The sequence below is a fragment of the Pristiophorus japonicus genome, chromosome 6 (genome assembly GCF_044704955.1).
Source record: "Pristiophorus japonicus isolate sPriJap1 chromosome 6, sPriJap1.hap1, whole genome shotgun sequence".
Taxonomy (NCBI): Eukaryota; Metazoa; Chordata; class Chondrichthyes; family Pristiophoridae; genus Pristiophorus; species Pristiophorus japonicus.
The window spans coordinates 153,305,834-153,322,337 of record NC_091982.1 but is presented as its reverse complement, the minus strand read 5'-3'; the positions used below and the strand labels follow the sequence as shown (position 1 = coordinate 153,322,337).

The following is a 16,504-nucleotide window of genomic DNA, read 5'->3' as shown; positions in this document are numbered from 1 at the left end:
CCTATATATTCCAATCCACACTCCATTCCCTATATATTCCAATCCACACTCTGTTCCCTATATATCCCACTGCACACTCTGTTCCCTATATATCCCACTCCTTACTCCATTCCCTATATATCCCACTGCACACTCCATTCCCAATATATCCCAATCCACACTCTTCCCTATATATCCCACTGCACACTCCATTCCCTATATATCCCACTGCACACTCCATTCCCTATATATCCCACTCCACACTCCATTCCCTATATATCCCACTTCACACTCTATCTCCTATATATCCCACTGCACACTCCGTTCCCTATATGTCCCACTGCACACTCTGCTCCCTGTGTAGATCCCACTCCTGTTTATCCCGGTCTCTGAAGGTGATTCAAATGTTTTGTATTTCTTTGCCGACAGAGGTGCTCCAGCCCTGTAACGCTCACCATCAGTGCCCACACGGGGCCTCCTGCACTGAATACGGAGGGACGTATCGCTGCATCTGCCCGCAGGGACCCACCGGGAAAGATTGTGAGTCGTGAATGACCTACTACACACCCGAGAGAATAGGGAAATGCACACGAATATCAGTGAGGATTTGCACTGTTAATCTGTATTGGTGTTTCATGATTGGTTCTTAGACATACATCTTTCTCACTCTCTCTGTCTCAATACTATCAAAAATAAAGTACCATTTAATTATGTTTTAAAATTAAACTCATTTTTTAATTTGAAAAGACATTAAATGAGGAAAGACTGTATGTCTCATTCTCTCTCTATTTCTCTGTGTCTGGCAGCAGTTAGCAATTAGAATACTCACATCCTGTAACTCCGAGCACAACACGAGTGATAATCAAATAAGATAGTTACGGCAAAGGCAAGGTACTGCGGATGCTGGAAATCTGAAATACAAATAAAATGTGCTGGAAATACTCAGCAGGTCAGGCAGCATCTGTGGAAAGAGAAACAATTAATATTTCAGGTCGATGACCTTTCCTTACATAAGAACATAAGAAATAGGAACAGGAGTAGGCCATACGGCCCCTCGAACCTGCTCCGCCATTTAATACGATCATGGCTGATCCGATCATGGACTCAGCTCCACTTCCCCACCCGCTCCCCATAAACCCTTATTCCCTTATCAGTTAAGAAACTGTCTATTTCTCTCTTAAATTTATTCAATGTCCCAGCCACCACAGCTCTCTGAGGCATCGAATTCCACAGATTTACAACCTCTGAGAGAAGAAATTCCTTCTCATCTCAGTTTTAAATGGGCAGCCTCTTATACTAAGATTATGCTCCCTAGTTCTAGTCTCCCCCATCAGTAGAAACATTCTCTCTGCATCCAACTTGTCAAGCCCCCTCATAATCTTATATGTTTTGATAAGATCTCATTCTTCTGAATCCCAATGAATAGAGGCCCAACCCACTCAACCTTTCTTCATAAGTCAACCCCCTCATCCCCGGAATCAACCTAGTGAACCTTCTCTGAACTGCCTCCAAAGCAAGTATATCCTTTCTTAAATATGGAAACCAAAACTGTACGCAGTATTCCAGATATCTTTAGAATGATAGCTAGAGGTTGTTTGCTTAAAATGGTAATTTTTTTGAAAATAAACTCAGTTGCAACGAGGAAAGACACCATCACTCTCAGCTTGAAGCACTTTCTAACATTTATAGAACACAGAATAAAAACTACAGGCATGTAATCAGTAATCTGTCTTTAATCTCTCTTATACATGCAGCACTTTTCTGTCCAAGCTGCAACTGGAGCAGAAGCAATGTGGACTTTTATTGATTTATTTATTTATTTGAGCATCACAGGTACCCACCCATAGGCTGGGTTATTTATGCATGTTTTACACGTCGAGGGAAGCATTCACCTAGAAACCTCCTGATCTCCTGCCATTACTTCAGTGGAAACTCGGCAGAAACCCCGGAAAAGTTACAGTGGGAATTTGGGAAACCCCCACGGAAAATCTATCGCTCTGATTTTGAAGTGTTAATTAAGAACATTAAGTTGACTTAGTAATGAAAATACTTGTAAGTTTCAACATTGTGCAGAGACTGAATAGGTTGAGGGGTTGTCGTTAAGACAGTAGGAGTGATGTGTCAGTGCCACCTAGGAAGAAAGTGTGTATTGCAGGCATTACCCATCACCGTATTAAGCATTCTCACCATTAAAAAAACATTGCATGTGATTGAGTCAAACCTCACTAATGTTACAAAAGCATGCCAACAGAAAATAGTCGTGACAGCAGAAAGTCTCAACAATTTTAATTATTATAATAGATGATGTGTTTGGAGACTCCTGAAAATTCAATAAAAGGAATCCACAAAGCTGCACTACTACTAATATCGTCCTGATGGCGATGCCGAGCTTCAGAAATTATTGCCGTCAGTAGTGTGGCCAACTGGTAACTAATGGTTCTGCTTCCCTGAATGAAAACAATTGCATTTTGTACCATGTAACTTCTTGATTTGTAAGAAAGCCTTGCATTTGTATAATGCCATTCATGATCTCTGGACATCCCAAAGTAGTTTTACAGCCAATTAAGTACTTTTGACGGTTGTCACTGTTCTAATGTAGGAAACGAGGTGGCCAATTTGTGCACAGCAAGCTCTCACTGACAGCAATGTAATAATGATCAGATCATCTGTTTTAGGGAGGGGTAAATATTAGCCAGGACACCGGGGAGAATTCCCCTTGCTTTTCTTTGAATTAACACCCATAGGTTGGGTTATTTATGCATGTTTTATATATCGAGAGAAGCATTCACCTGGAAATCCCTCGATCTTCCACCATTACATCAGTGGAAACTCAGGAAAAGACCCCCAAAGTTACAGTGGGAATTTGGGAAACCCCCACAGAGAAATTATTGCTCTGATTTTGAAGTGTTAATTAGGAACATTAAGTTGATTTTAACATAGCCTAAATACTGAAAATACTTGTAAGTTCCAACGTCTTGCAGAGACTGAGTAGGTTGAATCGGCTGAAATCCACTCGAGTGGGCAGATGGGGGCCTTGGTTTAACATTTCCTCGAAAAGACAGCACCTCTGACAGTATAGCACTGAAGTGTCAGCCTGGATTCTGTACTCCAGTGCCTGTAGTGGGACTTGAACCCACAACCTTCTAACCTGGAGGTGAGAGTGCGACTGAGCCACGGCTGACAAGTGTTTTTCTTGAGAGATGATCTTATTGAAACATATAAGATTATGAGGGGGCTCGACAGGGGAGATGCTGAGAGGATGTTTCCCCTCGTGGGGGAATCTAGAAATAGGTGGCATAGTTTCAGAATACAGGGTCGCACATTTAAAACGGAGATGAGGAGGAATTTCTTCTCTCAGAGGTTGTAAATCTATGGAATTCTCTACCCCAAAGAGCTTGGAGGCTGAGTCATTGAATATATTTAAGGTGGAGATAGACAGATTTGAAAGATAAGGGAGTCAAGGGTTATGGGGAGCGGGCGGGCAAGTGGAACTGAGGCCAAGATCAGATCAGCCATAGTCTTATTAAATGGCGGAGCAGGCTCAAGGGGCCAAATGGCCTTCTCCTGTTCCTATTTCTTATGTTCTTATGTTGTGTATTGTAATGTGTGTGTGCCTATTATTGTGGGACTGAGATGTGACGTTTGAACCTCTTTGTGGCAGTAGCACATGCTCACCAAGGAAACCACTGTCACATCCCATTCGAACCGGGACATGCGCAAAATAAATCTTAATCTTGATCTCGGCGTTCGGTGCACAGCAGAGTCACTAAGGGTCTCTTTCTTGCTTACAGTGATCCCATCGCCCTGTGACTCGGACCCCTGCCAGAGAGGAGGGACTTGCAATGAGCAGGATGGCGCCTATACCTGCCAGTGCCCACCGGGATTCAGCGGGCAGCACTGTGAAAAAGGTCTGTTTTTACCCACCTCTTCATTCTCTTCCAGGAGCTACAGAGCAAACCGCGGACCTGTATCGACCAGCCAGTCAGTCACACTCAGCCCTGTACAGACTGTGGTCCACAGGGAGGAGTGGATATTAGATGAAATAAACATAGTGAGAGAGGAAGTGTTAAGGGGTTTACCATCTCTGAAATTGGATAAATCCCTAGGCCCGGATGAAGTGTATCCCAAGCAGTTAAGAGAAGCAAGAGAGGAAATAGCAGAGGTTTTGACCATCATTTTCCAATCATCTCTGGCTACAGGTGTGGTGCCGGAGGACTGCTAATGTTGCACTGTTGTTTAAAAAGGGAGAAAGGGCTAGACTAAGTAATTATAGGCCAGTCAGCATAACCTCAGTGGTGGGAAAATTATTGGAAAAAATGTTGAGATAGGATAAATCATCATTTAGAAAGACATGGATTAATCAAGGACGATCTGCATGGATTTATTAAGGGAAGGTCATGTCTGACTAATGTGATTGAATTTTTTGAGAAGGTAACGAGGGTCGATGAGGGTAGTGCGTTTGATGTAGTGTATATGGATTTTAGCAGGGTTTTTGATAAGATCCCAGCCCATGGGATCCAAGGCAAAGTGGCAAGTTGGATCCAAAATTGGCTCAGAGGCAGGAAGCAAAGAGTAATGGTCAATGGGTGTTTTTGTGACTGGAAGGCTGTTTCCAGTGGGGTTCCGCAGGGCTCCTACTGCTGTATATCAATGACTTAGACTTGAATGTAGGTGGTATGATTAAGAAGTTTGCAGATAATACAAATCTTGGCCATGTGGTTGATAATGAAGAAGAAAGCTGTAGACTACAGGAAGATATCAATGAACTGGTCAGGTGGGCAGAACAGTGGCAAATGGAATTTAATCCAGAGAATGTGAGGTAATGCATTTGGGGAGGGCTAACGAGGCAAGGGAATACACAAATAATAGTACGACACTGTGAAGTTTAGAGGAAGAGATGGACCTTAGAGTGCATGTCCACAGATCCCTGAATATAGCAAGACAGGTAGATAAGGTTAAGAAGGCATACGGAATACTTGCCTTTATTAGCCGAGGCCTAGAATACAGGAGCAGGGAGATTATGCTTGAACTGTATAAAACACTAGTTAGATCACAGCTAGAATACTGCGTGCAGTTCTGTTTACCACATTACAGGAAAGATGTGATTGCACTAGAGAGAGTACAGAGGAGATTTACGAGGATGTTGCCAGGAGTGGAGAATGTTAGCTATGAGGAAAGATTGGCTAAGCTAGGGTTGTTTTCTTTGGAACAGAGGAGGCTGAGGGGAGATCTTATTGAGGTGTATAAAATTATGAGGGGCCTAGATAGAGTGGATAGGAACGACCTATTTCCTTTAGCAGATGGGTCAACACAAAGGGGACTGTGCTTAGTTTGCCATGAGAGCTCTTGAGAGATTTTTACCCTGTATCTAATTCATTCTGCACCTAAATTAGGAGAGGTTTTATGGGATAGTGCAGAGGAATGTTACTCTATATTTAACCCATGCAGTACATGACCTGGGAATGCTTGATGGGGCAGCATAAAGGCAACATTGGAAAATGGTGTATAATGTGAGAAAATGTGAGGTTATCCACTTTGGTAGGAAAAATAAAAAAGCACATTATTATATAAATGGGGAGAGATTACAAAATGCTGCGGTACAGAAGGACCTGGGGGTCTTCGTACATGAAACACAATAAGTGAGTATGCAGGTACAGCAAGTAATTAGGAAGGCAAATGGAATTTTGGCCTTTATTGCAAGGGGGATAGAGTATAAAAGTAGGGTAGTCCTGCTACAACTGCATAGGGTATTGGTAAGGCCACACTTGGATTACTGCGTACAGTTTTGGTCTCCGTATTTAAGGAAGGATATACAGTTGGCACCCTTGGGACCTGACCAGTGCCGGACCAGAGAATTTCCCGAACCACGGGAGGTTAACTGATGACAACGCTGCTGACAACGACCCGGACGTATTCTGTGCATGCGCTATGCAGGCACCTACTGCGCAGCATTTAGTCATCCAGAATCACTCTGGTTTTTTTTAATCCTCAGGCCCAGCTTTGGCGCCTCAGTCAGCCCCTGCCCTTCCCTTCCCTTTCCATGCCCGGCCCGCTTACCTCAATGAACAACAACACCAACACCTCAAATAAACACATATGTACACACAAAACAAACTAAAGTTCGGAGATAAAGTGGAGGATAAAATCAGGGAGAGATGCCGACCCTTACCCACGATCCTACTCCCGGCACCAGTGTAAGCCGCGAGCAGAGCCTGACTGGTTGATACGGCAGCCTCCTCGCACCGAGATACACACACACACAACAACCCTCTCCTACCCTGAGACTGGGGGGAAGGGAATATGTCGGCTCAGCCCGGCACTGCAGCTGCAGCCTTCAGAGCATGCGCGCCCATCGCCAATCAGACAAGGAGAGGCGGCCTCGGCAGCAAGGAGCACGTGTCAAACCACAGCACCAGCCAGTGTGTAAAACCTCCAACTGGCCAAGGCAAGGCTGTCAAGATTTGTCATCCAAATAAATCACACGTACGTTTATCACGTGGAGCCACAATTTTTGTTTTTCAATGAATACTACCCACGCCGGGACTGATGCCAGACCAGGGATGTTTCCGGGCTAAGGAGTCACGGACTGGAGAGGTACAATCTGTACTTGCATTGGAGGCAGTTCAGAGAAGGATCACTCTGTTCATTCCTGAGATGACGGGGTTGTCTTATGAAGAAAGGTTGAGCAGGTTGGGCCTATACTCATTGCAGTTTAGAAGACTGAGAAATGATCTTATTGAAACATATAAGATTATGAGGATACGTGACAGGGTAGATGCTGAGAGGATGTTTCCCCTCGTGGGGGAAATCTAGAACTAGGGGGCCTAGTTTCAGAATAATGCATCACCTATTTGAGTCAGAAATGAGGAGGAATTTCTTCTCTCAGAGAGTCGTGAATCTTTGGAAGTCTCTATCCCAGAGAGCAGTTGAGGCTGGGTCACTGAATATATTTAAGGTGGAGATAGACAGGTTTTTGAATGATAAGGGTGTGAAGGGTTATGGGGAGCAGGCAGGGAAGTGGATTTGAGGCCAGGATCAGATCAGCCATGATATTGAATGGCGGAGCAGGCTCAAGGGGCAAAATGGCCTACTCCTGCTCCAATTTCTTATGTTCTTATGGATACTATATCTGACCTGGGAGTGTTTGATGGGACAATGTAGATGAAGCTTTACTCTGCATCTAATTCATGCTGTACCTGCCCTGAGAGTGTTTGATGGGACAATGTAGAAAGCTTTACTATGTACCTAACCCGTGCTGTACCAGACCTGGGAGTATTTGATGGGACAGTGTAGAGGGAGCTTTATTCTGTATCTAACCCATGCTGTACTTGCGCTGGGAGTGTGTGATGGGATAGTGTAGATGGAGCGTTTCTCTGTATTTAACCCATGCTATACCTGCCCTGGGAGTGTTTTTATGGGACAGTGTAGAGGGAGCTTTACTCTGTATCTAACCTGTGCTGCACCTTTACTGGGAGTGTTTGATGGGACAGTGTAGAGGAAGCTTTACTCTGTATCTAACCTGTGCTATACCTGCCCTGGGAGTGTTTGATGGGATAGTGTAGAGGGAGCTTTACTCTGTATCTAACCCATGCTGTACCTGCCCTGGGAGTGTTTGATGGGACAGTGTAGAGAAAGCTTTACTCTGTATCTAATCAATGCTGTACCTGTCCTGGGAGTGTTTGATGGGACAGTGTAGAGGGAGCTTTACTCTGTATCTAACCTGTGCTGTACCTGCCCTGGGAGTGTTTGATGGGACAGTGTAGAGGGAACTTTACTGTGTATCTAACCCATGCTGTACTTGCTCTGGGAGTGTTTGGGGCTGACACTGGTTGCAGTATGAGGGGATCCACAATAATAACTCACTTGACAGGCACGGTATCTCTCCCAAAACATGAACGAAAAGAAACAGTCCTGCTACAGAAAAAGTCGGTACGTTCCCTCGACACGTGGAGAAACCGGGGCTGACCCACCCACACAGTGACATGTTCGAAATGAGAACACAGTCATCTTCAAATCAAATAATCTTTTCTCCATTCCCTCAGAAAGACTTCGCGCCTGTGCGTCCAATCCATGTCGGAATGGTGGAACCTGTAAGGAAGCCCATGGAAGTTACCAATGTGTCTGTCTATACCGTTTCACTGGCAAGAACTGCGAGACTGGTACGTCCGGAAGGCAATGTAAAGAGGGCCGCGGCATCAGATGGGTATGCAGTGACATGGGCATAAAGGGGGTCCCACTGGGAAATGGGTATGCAGTGACATGGGTATATAGTGTATAAAATTATGAGAGGCTTAGTTAGAGTGGATAGGAAGGACCTATTTCCCTTAGCAGAGGGGTCAATAACCAGTGGGTATAGATTTAAAGTAATTGGTAGAAGGATTAAAGGGGAGGTGAAGAGAAATGTTTCCACCCAGAGGCTGGTGAGGGTCTGGAACTCACTGCATAAAAGGGTGATAGAGGCAGAAATCCTCATCGCATTTAAAAAGTACTTGGATATGCACTTGAAGAGCTGCAACCTACAGGGTTATGGGCTATGGAACGTGGGATTAGGCTGGATACGGTCGGCACAGACTCGATAGGCTGAATGGCCTCCTTCTGTGCCATAAATGTCTGTAATTCAATGATTCTCTGATAGGGGATCCCACTGGTCAATGGTATGGAGTAACATCTTAACACAGGAATGGCAACCAATGATACAAGTTTAAAGGGGGTCTCTCGACCAAGATAATTACAGCAGTACCACTTAAATATGCCGGGGTTTCTCCATCTGAAATCATTTCATCAGTAACAACAATGGTACAAAGAGGGTCTTACTCCTTGATGGTTACAGTGTGTTTATTTCTGTCTGACCCTGACTCTGCCTCCCTCTCATCTGTTCATTTGTAACAGAGCTTTATCCTGTTCCTCTCTGTGTAGGTAAGCCGGACCCTTGTTCATCCAGCCCTTGCCAGAACGGTGGCACCTGCTTCCATTACATTGGTAAATACAAGTGTGAATGCCCGAGAGGATTCACCGGACGGCATTGCGAGATAGGTCAGTGCAAAATGACAGCAACAAGATGTCCTGTGATTTAACATTTCCCATTGTACAGAATCCCAACAGGCCAAACTTCTTCCCATTGATTCTTGGTTGATAGAATTCCACGAGACCAAATCCCTTCCCATTGATTATTTTTGTATAGAATCCCAATGGACCAACCACTTTTTATTCACTCCCATTGTACAGTGTCTCACTGGACCAAGCCCTTCCCACTCACTCCCATTCTATAGAATCCCAATGGACCAACCACTTTTTATTCCCTCCAATTTTATGGAGTCTCAATGGACCAAACCCTTCCCACTCACTCCCATTCTATAGAATCCCAATGGAGTAGAACCTTTCCCACTTACTCCCATTGTGTTGAATCCCAGTGCCTTTCCATTCTTTTAGGAGTCTGTCAGGAATATAGTGCTGAAACATGAATTTGGTTAAAGTGACACTTGAGGCTATTCCTTCCTTCCACTTGCCAATAAACCAAAGGCTCCCATGCCCTACCCGTGAGCACCCATATCTTTCGCTCTCTCTCTAGTTTCGCTCCCATTTTCCCAATCTTTCGTGCTCATCTTGTCTATGAGATCCAACTTGACCCCATTCCCATGAAACTGCCTCCACCCAGCCTCCTTTCCTGATCCCCATGCTACCTGGTATTATAAATGGTTCCCTCTTCTCAGGCACTGTCCCTCCCTTTCAAAACCGCCATAATCAACTCCCTTCTCAAAAAATGAACTCTATGTCCTTACATAATACCATCCCATCACCAAGCACCCTCATCTTTCAGTTCTTGAACATTATTGTCACCTTCCAAATCCATGTCCATCTCTCCAATCAGGTTTCCAAACCTCCCATTGCATCAAAACAGCCTTAAATCAGTCACACAAAACTTTGTCTATCACTGCGGTGATGGTGTCTTATCTATCCCTGTCCTCCTCAACTTCTCTGCTGTTTTTGACACAGCCATACGCACTGTCCTCCTCAAATGTCTCTTCTCCATTGTCCAGCTCAGTGGGGCTGTCCTCGCTTGGTTCCATTCTTACCTATTTGACTGTAGTTGGAACATCTCGAGATACATAACTTGATTGAGTTTTTTAATGAGGCAACAGAGAGGGTTGATGAGCGCAATGCGGTTGATGTGGTGTTCATGGACTTCCAAAAGGCATTTGATAACGTGCCATGTAATAGGCTTGGCAGCAAAGTTGAAGCCCATGGAGTACAAGGGATAGTGGCAACATGGATCCGAAATTGGCTGAGTGACAGGAAACAGAGAGTAGTGGTGAACGGTTGTTTTTCAGACTGGAGGAAGGTACACAGTGGTGTTCCCCAGGGGTCGGCTCTGGGATCACTGCCTATCTTGATATATATTAATGACTACACTTGGGTGTTCAGGGCACAATTTCAAAGTTTACAGATGACACAAAACTTAGAAATATAGTGAATAGTGAGGAGGGTAGTGATAGACTTCAAGAAGACATAGACAGGCTGGTGGATTGGATGGACACATGACACATGGAATTAAACACAGAAAAATGTGAAGTGATACATTTTGGTAGGAAGAACAAGGAGAGGCAATGTAGACTAAATGTACAATTCCAAAGGAGGTGCATGAACAGAGAGACCTGGGGGTATATGTGCACCAATCGTTGAAGATGGCGGGGCAGGTTGAGAAAGTGATTAAAAACGCATACGGAATCCTAGGCTTCATAAATAGAGGCATAGAGTACAAAAACAAGGAAGTTATGATGAACCTGTATGAAACACAGGTTCGGCCCCAACTGGATTATTGTGTCCAATTCTGCACTATAGGGAGGATGTGAAGGCCTTGGCGAGGGTACAGAAAAGATTTACAAGAATGGTTCCAGGGATGAGGGACTTCAGTTATGTGAATAGACTGGAGAAGCTGGGGTTAGAGCAGAGAAGGTTGAGAGGAGATTTGATAGAGGTGTTCAAAATCATGAGGGGTCTGGACAGAGTAGATAGAGAGAAACTGTTCCCATTGGCGGAACGGTCGAGAACCGGAGGAAACAAATTTAAGATGATTGGCAGAAGAACCAAAGGTGACACGAGTGGTTAGGATCTGGAATGCACTGCCTGAAATGGTGGTGGAGGCAGATTCAATCGTGGCTTTCAAAAGGAAATTGGATAAGTACCTGAAGAAAAAAAAAGTTGCAGGGCTACGGGAAAAGGGGATGGGAGTGGGACTAGCTGAAATGCTCTTGCAGAGAGCTGGCACGGGCTCGACGGGCCGACTGGCCTCCTTCTGTGCTGTAACCATTCTACGATTCTGTGATATGGCTTCTCTTCCGGTGCTCACACTGTTACCTCTGGAGTCCCTCAACTATCGATCTTTGGCGCCCTCACTCTGAACTACATGCTGCCCTTGGTGACAACATGCTCAGATATGGGGCCAGTCTCCACATGTACACTGACAACATGTTCACTTCTCCAACCCCTCTCCTGACTCCTCCAGTGCCTTTGTGCTCTCAGAGTGCTCATCCAAAGAGATCATTTTAACCAAACCCACCCGACGGGAAACTGATAGGATAGGATCAGGCGGAGTGTAAAATGGGTTCCCTCCGTCAGGGTCATGGGGGGGGGGCAGGGTTAAATTATAATTTCCCCAACCCCAGCCTTTAATGAGCCACAATTTCCTCCAGCTAAACATTGGGAAGGTCAAAGCCATCTTCTTCCGTCCGACATAAACTCTATATAATTGTCAACAATTCTATTACCTTCCTTGGCCAATGTCTCAGGTTGTGACCTTAGTGACCTATTTGACCCGGAACTGAGTTTCTGACCCCATACCCTCTCCATCACAAAAACTGCCTACTTCCACTCCCATAGCATCTCCTGCCTCCATCCCTATCTCAGCCCATTTGCAACTGAAACCCTCATCCGTGCCCTTGTCCCCTACAGGGTGGCCCCAATCTTCCACCCTCCATCAACTTCATCTCATCCAAAACTCTGCTGCCCAAATCATACCAAGTCCCACTCACCTCTCACCCCTCACCGCACTGTCCTATATTGGCTCTTGCTCCTGATATTGACTCTTGCTCTCATAACAGCTCAAATTGTAAATTCTCATCTTGTGTTCAAATTCATCCATGGCCCTCTCTCACTTTGTACCCTGCTTGCAGCTGCTATCCTAAACTGAACAAGTATTTGTATTTGCATGAAGCTGCTTTTATCAGAAGCGCAGTGTTTGAAGGCCATGCCCATTTCGCCAACCTTTCTGCTTCAAGACCGATGCACCTTGTTTCTGCAGAGGTGGACTGTAGAATCCCCAGCGAGGTGAAGCACGCTGAGCTCCTCATCTCTTCCACTAAGTATGGCTCAGTCGCTCAATACATTTGTGAGGCTGGATACACGGTGCAGCCGAGTACAGGAGAGAGTACTTGTCGATTGGATGGAAGGTGGAGCGAAGCACCAACCTGCGAGGGTGAGTGACGCAGTCACACCACAGCCACCATGGGTATCCTCACTGAAAATACATTCACATGTCGGAAAAGTAGACAGAGTAACGGATGCCCGGAAGTGAGTTACAGGCTGGAATCTAACAGAGAGGTTCAAGTGGTTTATATACAGAATAATGGATACCTGGGAGTGAGTCTAATTAAGGGGTTTTGCTCTCTCCATCCTGATTCCTTGGGAATGTTAAGCTCTCTGCGAAAGAAAGACTTGCATTTATATAGCACCTTTCACATCCACCAGACATCTCAAAGCACTTTACAGCCAATGAAGTACTTTTGGAGTGTGGTCACTGTTGTAATATGGGAAACACAGCCGCCAATTTACGCACAGCAAGCTCCCACAAACAGCAATGTGATAATGACCAGATAACCTGTTTTTGTGATGTTGATTGAGGGCTAAATATTGACCAGGACACATTAAAGTCATTATTTTTCTGAACACCTGATTTCCCCACCTCCAAGTAATCAATTCCTAAACTTAGTGGACCGGCATTTGTCAGTAACTTTAATTCCTGGAGCAGATGTGAAGAATTCATCCATAAACTCTGACATTATATATTTTGCCTATTCATCTATGAAAGCAGCCATCTGATTTTGCGTACAATTTACACTGATGATGAATTAATTATCAAGACCTCTTGATACTGTTTAGATTTAATCTTTTACTTCCCCTGTTACCCTTTCTAATGTCCTATTACTTTTTCTAATACTCGTGGGCTCCCATGGGTTGATTGGGTACTGCAGGGCATCCAAGAGATTATTGGGTTGTCTGGGGTGTCCATGGGTTTATTGGGTTGTCTGGGGTGTCCATGAGTTTATTGGGTTGTCTGGGTGTCCATGGGGTTATTGAGTTGTGTGACTTTTCCATGGGTTTATTGGGTTGTGTGGGATGTCCATGGTGTTATTGGGTTGTGTGGGATGTCCATGGGTTTATTGAGTTGTGTGACTTTTCCATGGGTTTATTGGGTTGTGTGGGATGTCCATGGGTTTATTGGGTTGTGTGGGATGTCCATGAGCTCATTGGGTTGTCTAGGATGTCCATGGGTTCATTGGGTTGTCTGGGATGTCCATGGGTTCACTGGGTTGTCTGGGGTGTCCATGGGTTTATTGGGTTGTCTGGGTTGCTCATTAGAGGTTGTCATATGAAGAAAGTTGAGCAGGTTGGGCCTATACTCATTGGGGTTTTAGAAGAATGAGAGGTGAGCTTATTGAAACGTATAAGATTCTGAGGGGGCTAGATGCAGAGAGGATGATTCCCCTCGTGGGGGAATCTAGAACTAGGGGGCATAGTTTCAGAATAAGGGATCGCCCATTTAAAATGGAGATGAGGAGGAATTTCTTCTCTCAGAGGGTCGTGAATCTGTGGAATTCTCTACCCCAGAGAGCTGTGGAGGCTGGGTCATTGAATATATTTAAGGTGGAGATAGATAGATTTTTGAATGATGGAGTGAAGGGTTATGGGGAGCGGGCAGGGAAATGGAGTTGAGGCCAAGATCAGATCAGCCATAATCTTATTGAATGGTGAAGCAGGCTCGAGAGGTCAAATGGCCTACTCCTGCTCCTATTACAAAAAAATTAATTTTTGGGGTTGAGTGTGGTGTCCATGGGTTTATTGGATTCTGCAGGGCTCACACGAGTTTATTGGGTTGTGTGGTGTATGTACAAGTTTATTGCTTTGTGTGGTGGGGGGGAGGGCCAATTCGTTTATTGGGTTGTGTGAGGTGCACATTGTGCGAGGAAAAGATTGGACACAGCAGTGCTGCCCCAAGCAGTCCAATAGCCAGTCGGCACTCAATGTTTAGGACACTTGGGTGAGGTGCTGAAGGGCAGCCAGCATCGTGGAATGGAATGTCAGCAAGTAGTCAGGGTTTACCAAAGAAGGGAGAAGATTGGAAACCATAAATGCTGTTAACATGTTAAAGTCTCTTTCCTCAGATATCGATGAATGTTCCTCACAGCCCTGTTTGAATGGTGGGACGTGTGAGGATGGGGTCGACACCTTTGTGTGCGAGTGTCAGAAAATGTACACTGGATCAACATGTGAGTCAGGTAAGAGGTAAAGCTGCAATCCCAGAACCAAGAAATCCGTCATCTTATAGGTAAACAAAATGCATCTATTATAATATTTTTCTAACCATTTGTAATATTTTATGACACTGTATAATGATGACGTAAATGAGGTACAGAGTAAAGCCACCTCTACATTGCTTCATCAAACATTCCTGGGTGAATCACTGTCCCATCAAACACTCCCAGGGCAGGTACAGCAGGGGTTAGATACAGAGTAAAGCTCCGTCTACACTGTCCCATCAAACGCTCCCAGGTCAAGTACAGCACGGGTTAGATACAGAGTGAAGCTCCCTCTACTCAGTCCCATCAAACACTCCCAGGACAGGTACAGCACGGGTTAGATACAGAGTGAAGCTCCCTCTACTCAGTCCCATCAAACACTCCCAGGGCAGGTACAGCACAGCTTATATACAGAGTAAAGCTCCCTCCACACTTTCATAAACAGCAATCTCTAGCAGTCCCAGTTGGTGTGTGACTGAGCTTTAAGCTGGTGTAAATATTAGGCAATTGCGGGGCAGCCATGGGAGGTTAGTTTTACTCTAATATACTGCAAATTGGGAGGAACCTTTGATGCCAGTTCAATCCCAACTGGAAAATCAGGTGGGGATCTGAATGAGTAGAAATCTGGCATAACTGATCTATGCTCATTTTCCCAGTCAGTTACACCGATTAAGTGACCTTATCTGACCCAATTACATCCTAAAATGTAACCTATTGATTAATGTCATAATTTTAAAAAAGCACAGCTTCATTTGTATTATTGGGTTTGCAGTCTGCCTCCCCCTCTGTGGTTAGTATTTGCACTTTACCCATTTCCCCAGTGTGTCGGTCCTGGTCACCGTTCAGTAATGTGACGTTGCTTTGTGTTGCTCTGCCAGTTGTGAATCCCTGCCGTCTCAGCCCCTGTGGTGTGCGTGGTTTCTGCCGCAGTGTGAACGAGTCGTACATCTGCACCTGTAAAGTTGGCTACTCGGGCAAACACTGTGACACAGGTAAGGAGGCGGCGGCACTCACTCACCACAGAACTGGTTCACTCCATTCATTCCTGACATGAAGGGGTTGCCTTATGAAGAAATGTTGAGCAGGTTGGGCCTATACTCATTGGAGTTTCAGAAGAATGAGAGGTGATCTTATTGAAACGTATAAGATTCTGATGGGGCTGGACAGGGTAGATGCACAGAGGATGTTTCCCCTCGTGGGGGAATCTAGAGCTAGGGGGCATAGTTTCAGAATAAGGGGTCGCCCATTTAAAATGGAAATGAGGAGGAATTTCTTCTCTCAGTGGGTCGTGAATCTTTGGAATTCTGTACCTCAGAGAGCTGTGGAGGCTGAGTCATTGAATATATTTAAGGTGGACTGAGACAGATTTTTGAACAATAAGGGAGTGAAGGGTTATGGGGAGCGGGCAGGGAAACGGAGTTGAGGCTAAGATCAGATCAGCCATGATCGATGGGCCAAATGGCCTAGTCCTGCTCCTATTCCTTATGTTCTTGTGTTTAAACAGGTGCAAGCGAAGTGGGTGTGATAGACCATCAGGTCAGGTGTGAGTGGAGCACGGTGTGATGGAACATCAGCACCACTGGAAGAAGGAGAAAAGGCGGGGCTGGGAACGATGTGGGAGTGGTTGTAAGTGAAGTGGGAGCAGCTGGAAATGATGTAGGAGCAAGATTGATGTTCTAAAATTAAATATTTCCATGCTCGCAATGAATGGACGCTCCGTACCTCCATTCTCCAACGTCACACACTAATCCTTGTGGATGGCAAGTAATTGAATGAACAAGCCTCAGGAAAGACTTTAAGAAATGGGTTAGAAGTGTTTTTTTTCCTCCTCACAGAGCAGGGAACGTGGATCAGACTTGCAGCAAAAGCGCATAGGCATTAGGGTAAATTTCCTGGGTCTGCTCCCAGGTACACTAGACTGCCTTGGGAAGGGAACATTGGAAAGTCAAGCA

At 45.0% G+C, this 16,504-nt stretch overlaps 1 protein-coding gene across 1 annotated transcript in view; it reads left to right on the top strand.

Moving 5' to 3' along the window:
- sned1 (sushi, nidogen and EGF-like domains 1) overlaps positions 1-16,504 on the top strand; it is a 166,093-nt gene that overhangs the window by 109,528 nt on the left and 40,061 nt on the right. The window contains exons 11-17 of the mRNA XM_070883295.1: positions 409-519; positions 3,771-3,887; positions 8,022-8,138; positions 8,896-9,012; positions 12,278-12,451; positions 14,418-14,531; positions 15,431-15,544. Of these exons, the coding sequence (XP_070739396.1) occupies positions 409-519; positions 3,771-3,887; positions 8,022-8,138; positions 8,896-9,012; positions 12,278-12,451; positions 14,418-14,531; positions 15,431-15,544 (864 nt within the window). The remainder of the gene's footprint in view (positions 1-408; positions 520-3,770; positions 3,888-8,021; positions 8,139-8,895; positions 9,013-12,277; positions 12,452-14,417; positions 14,532-15,430; positions 15,545-16,504) is intronic.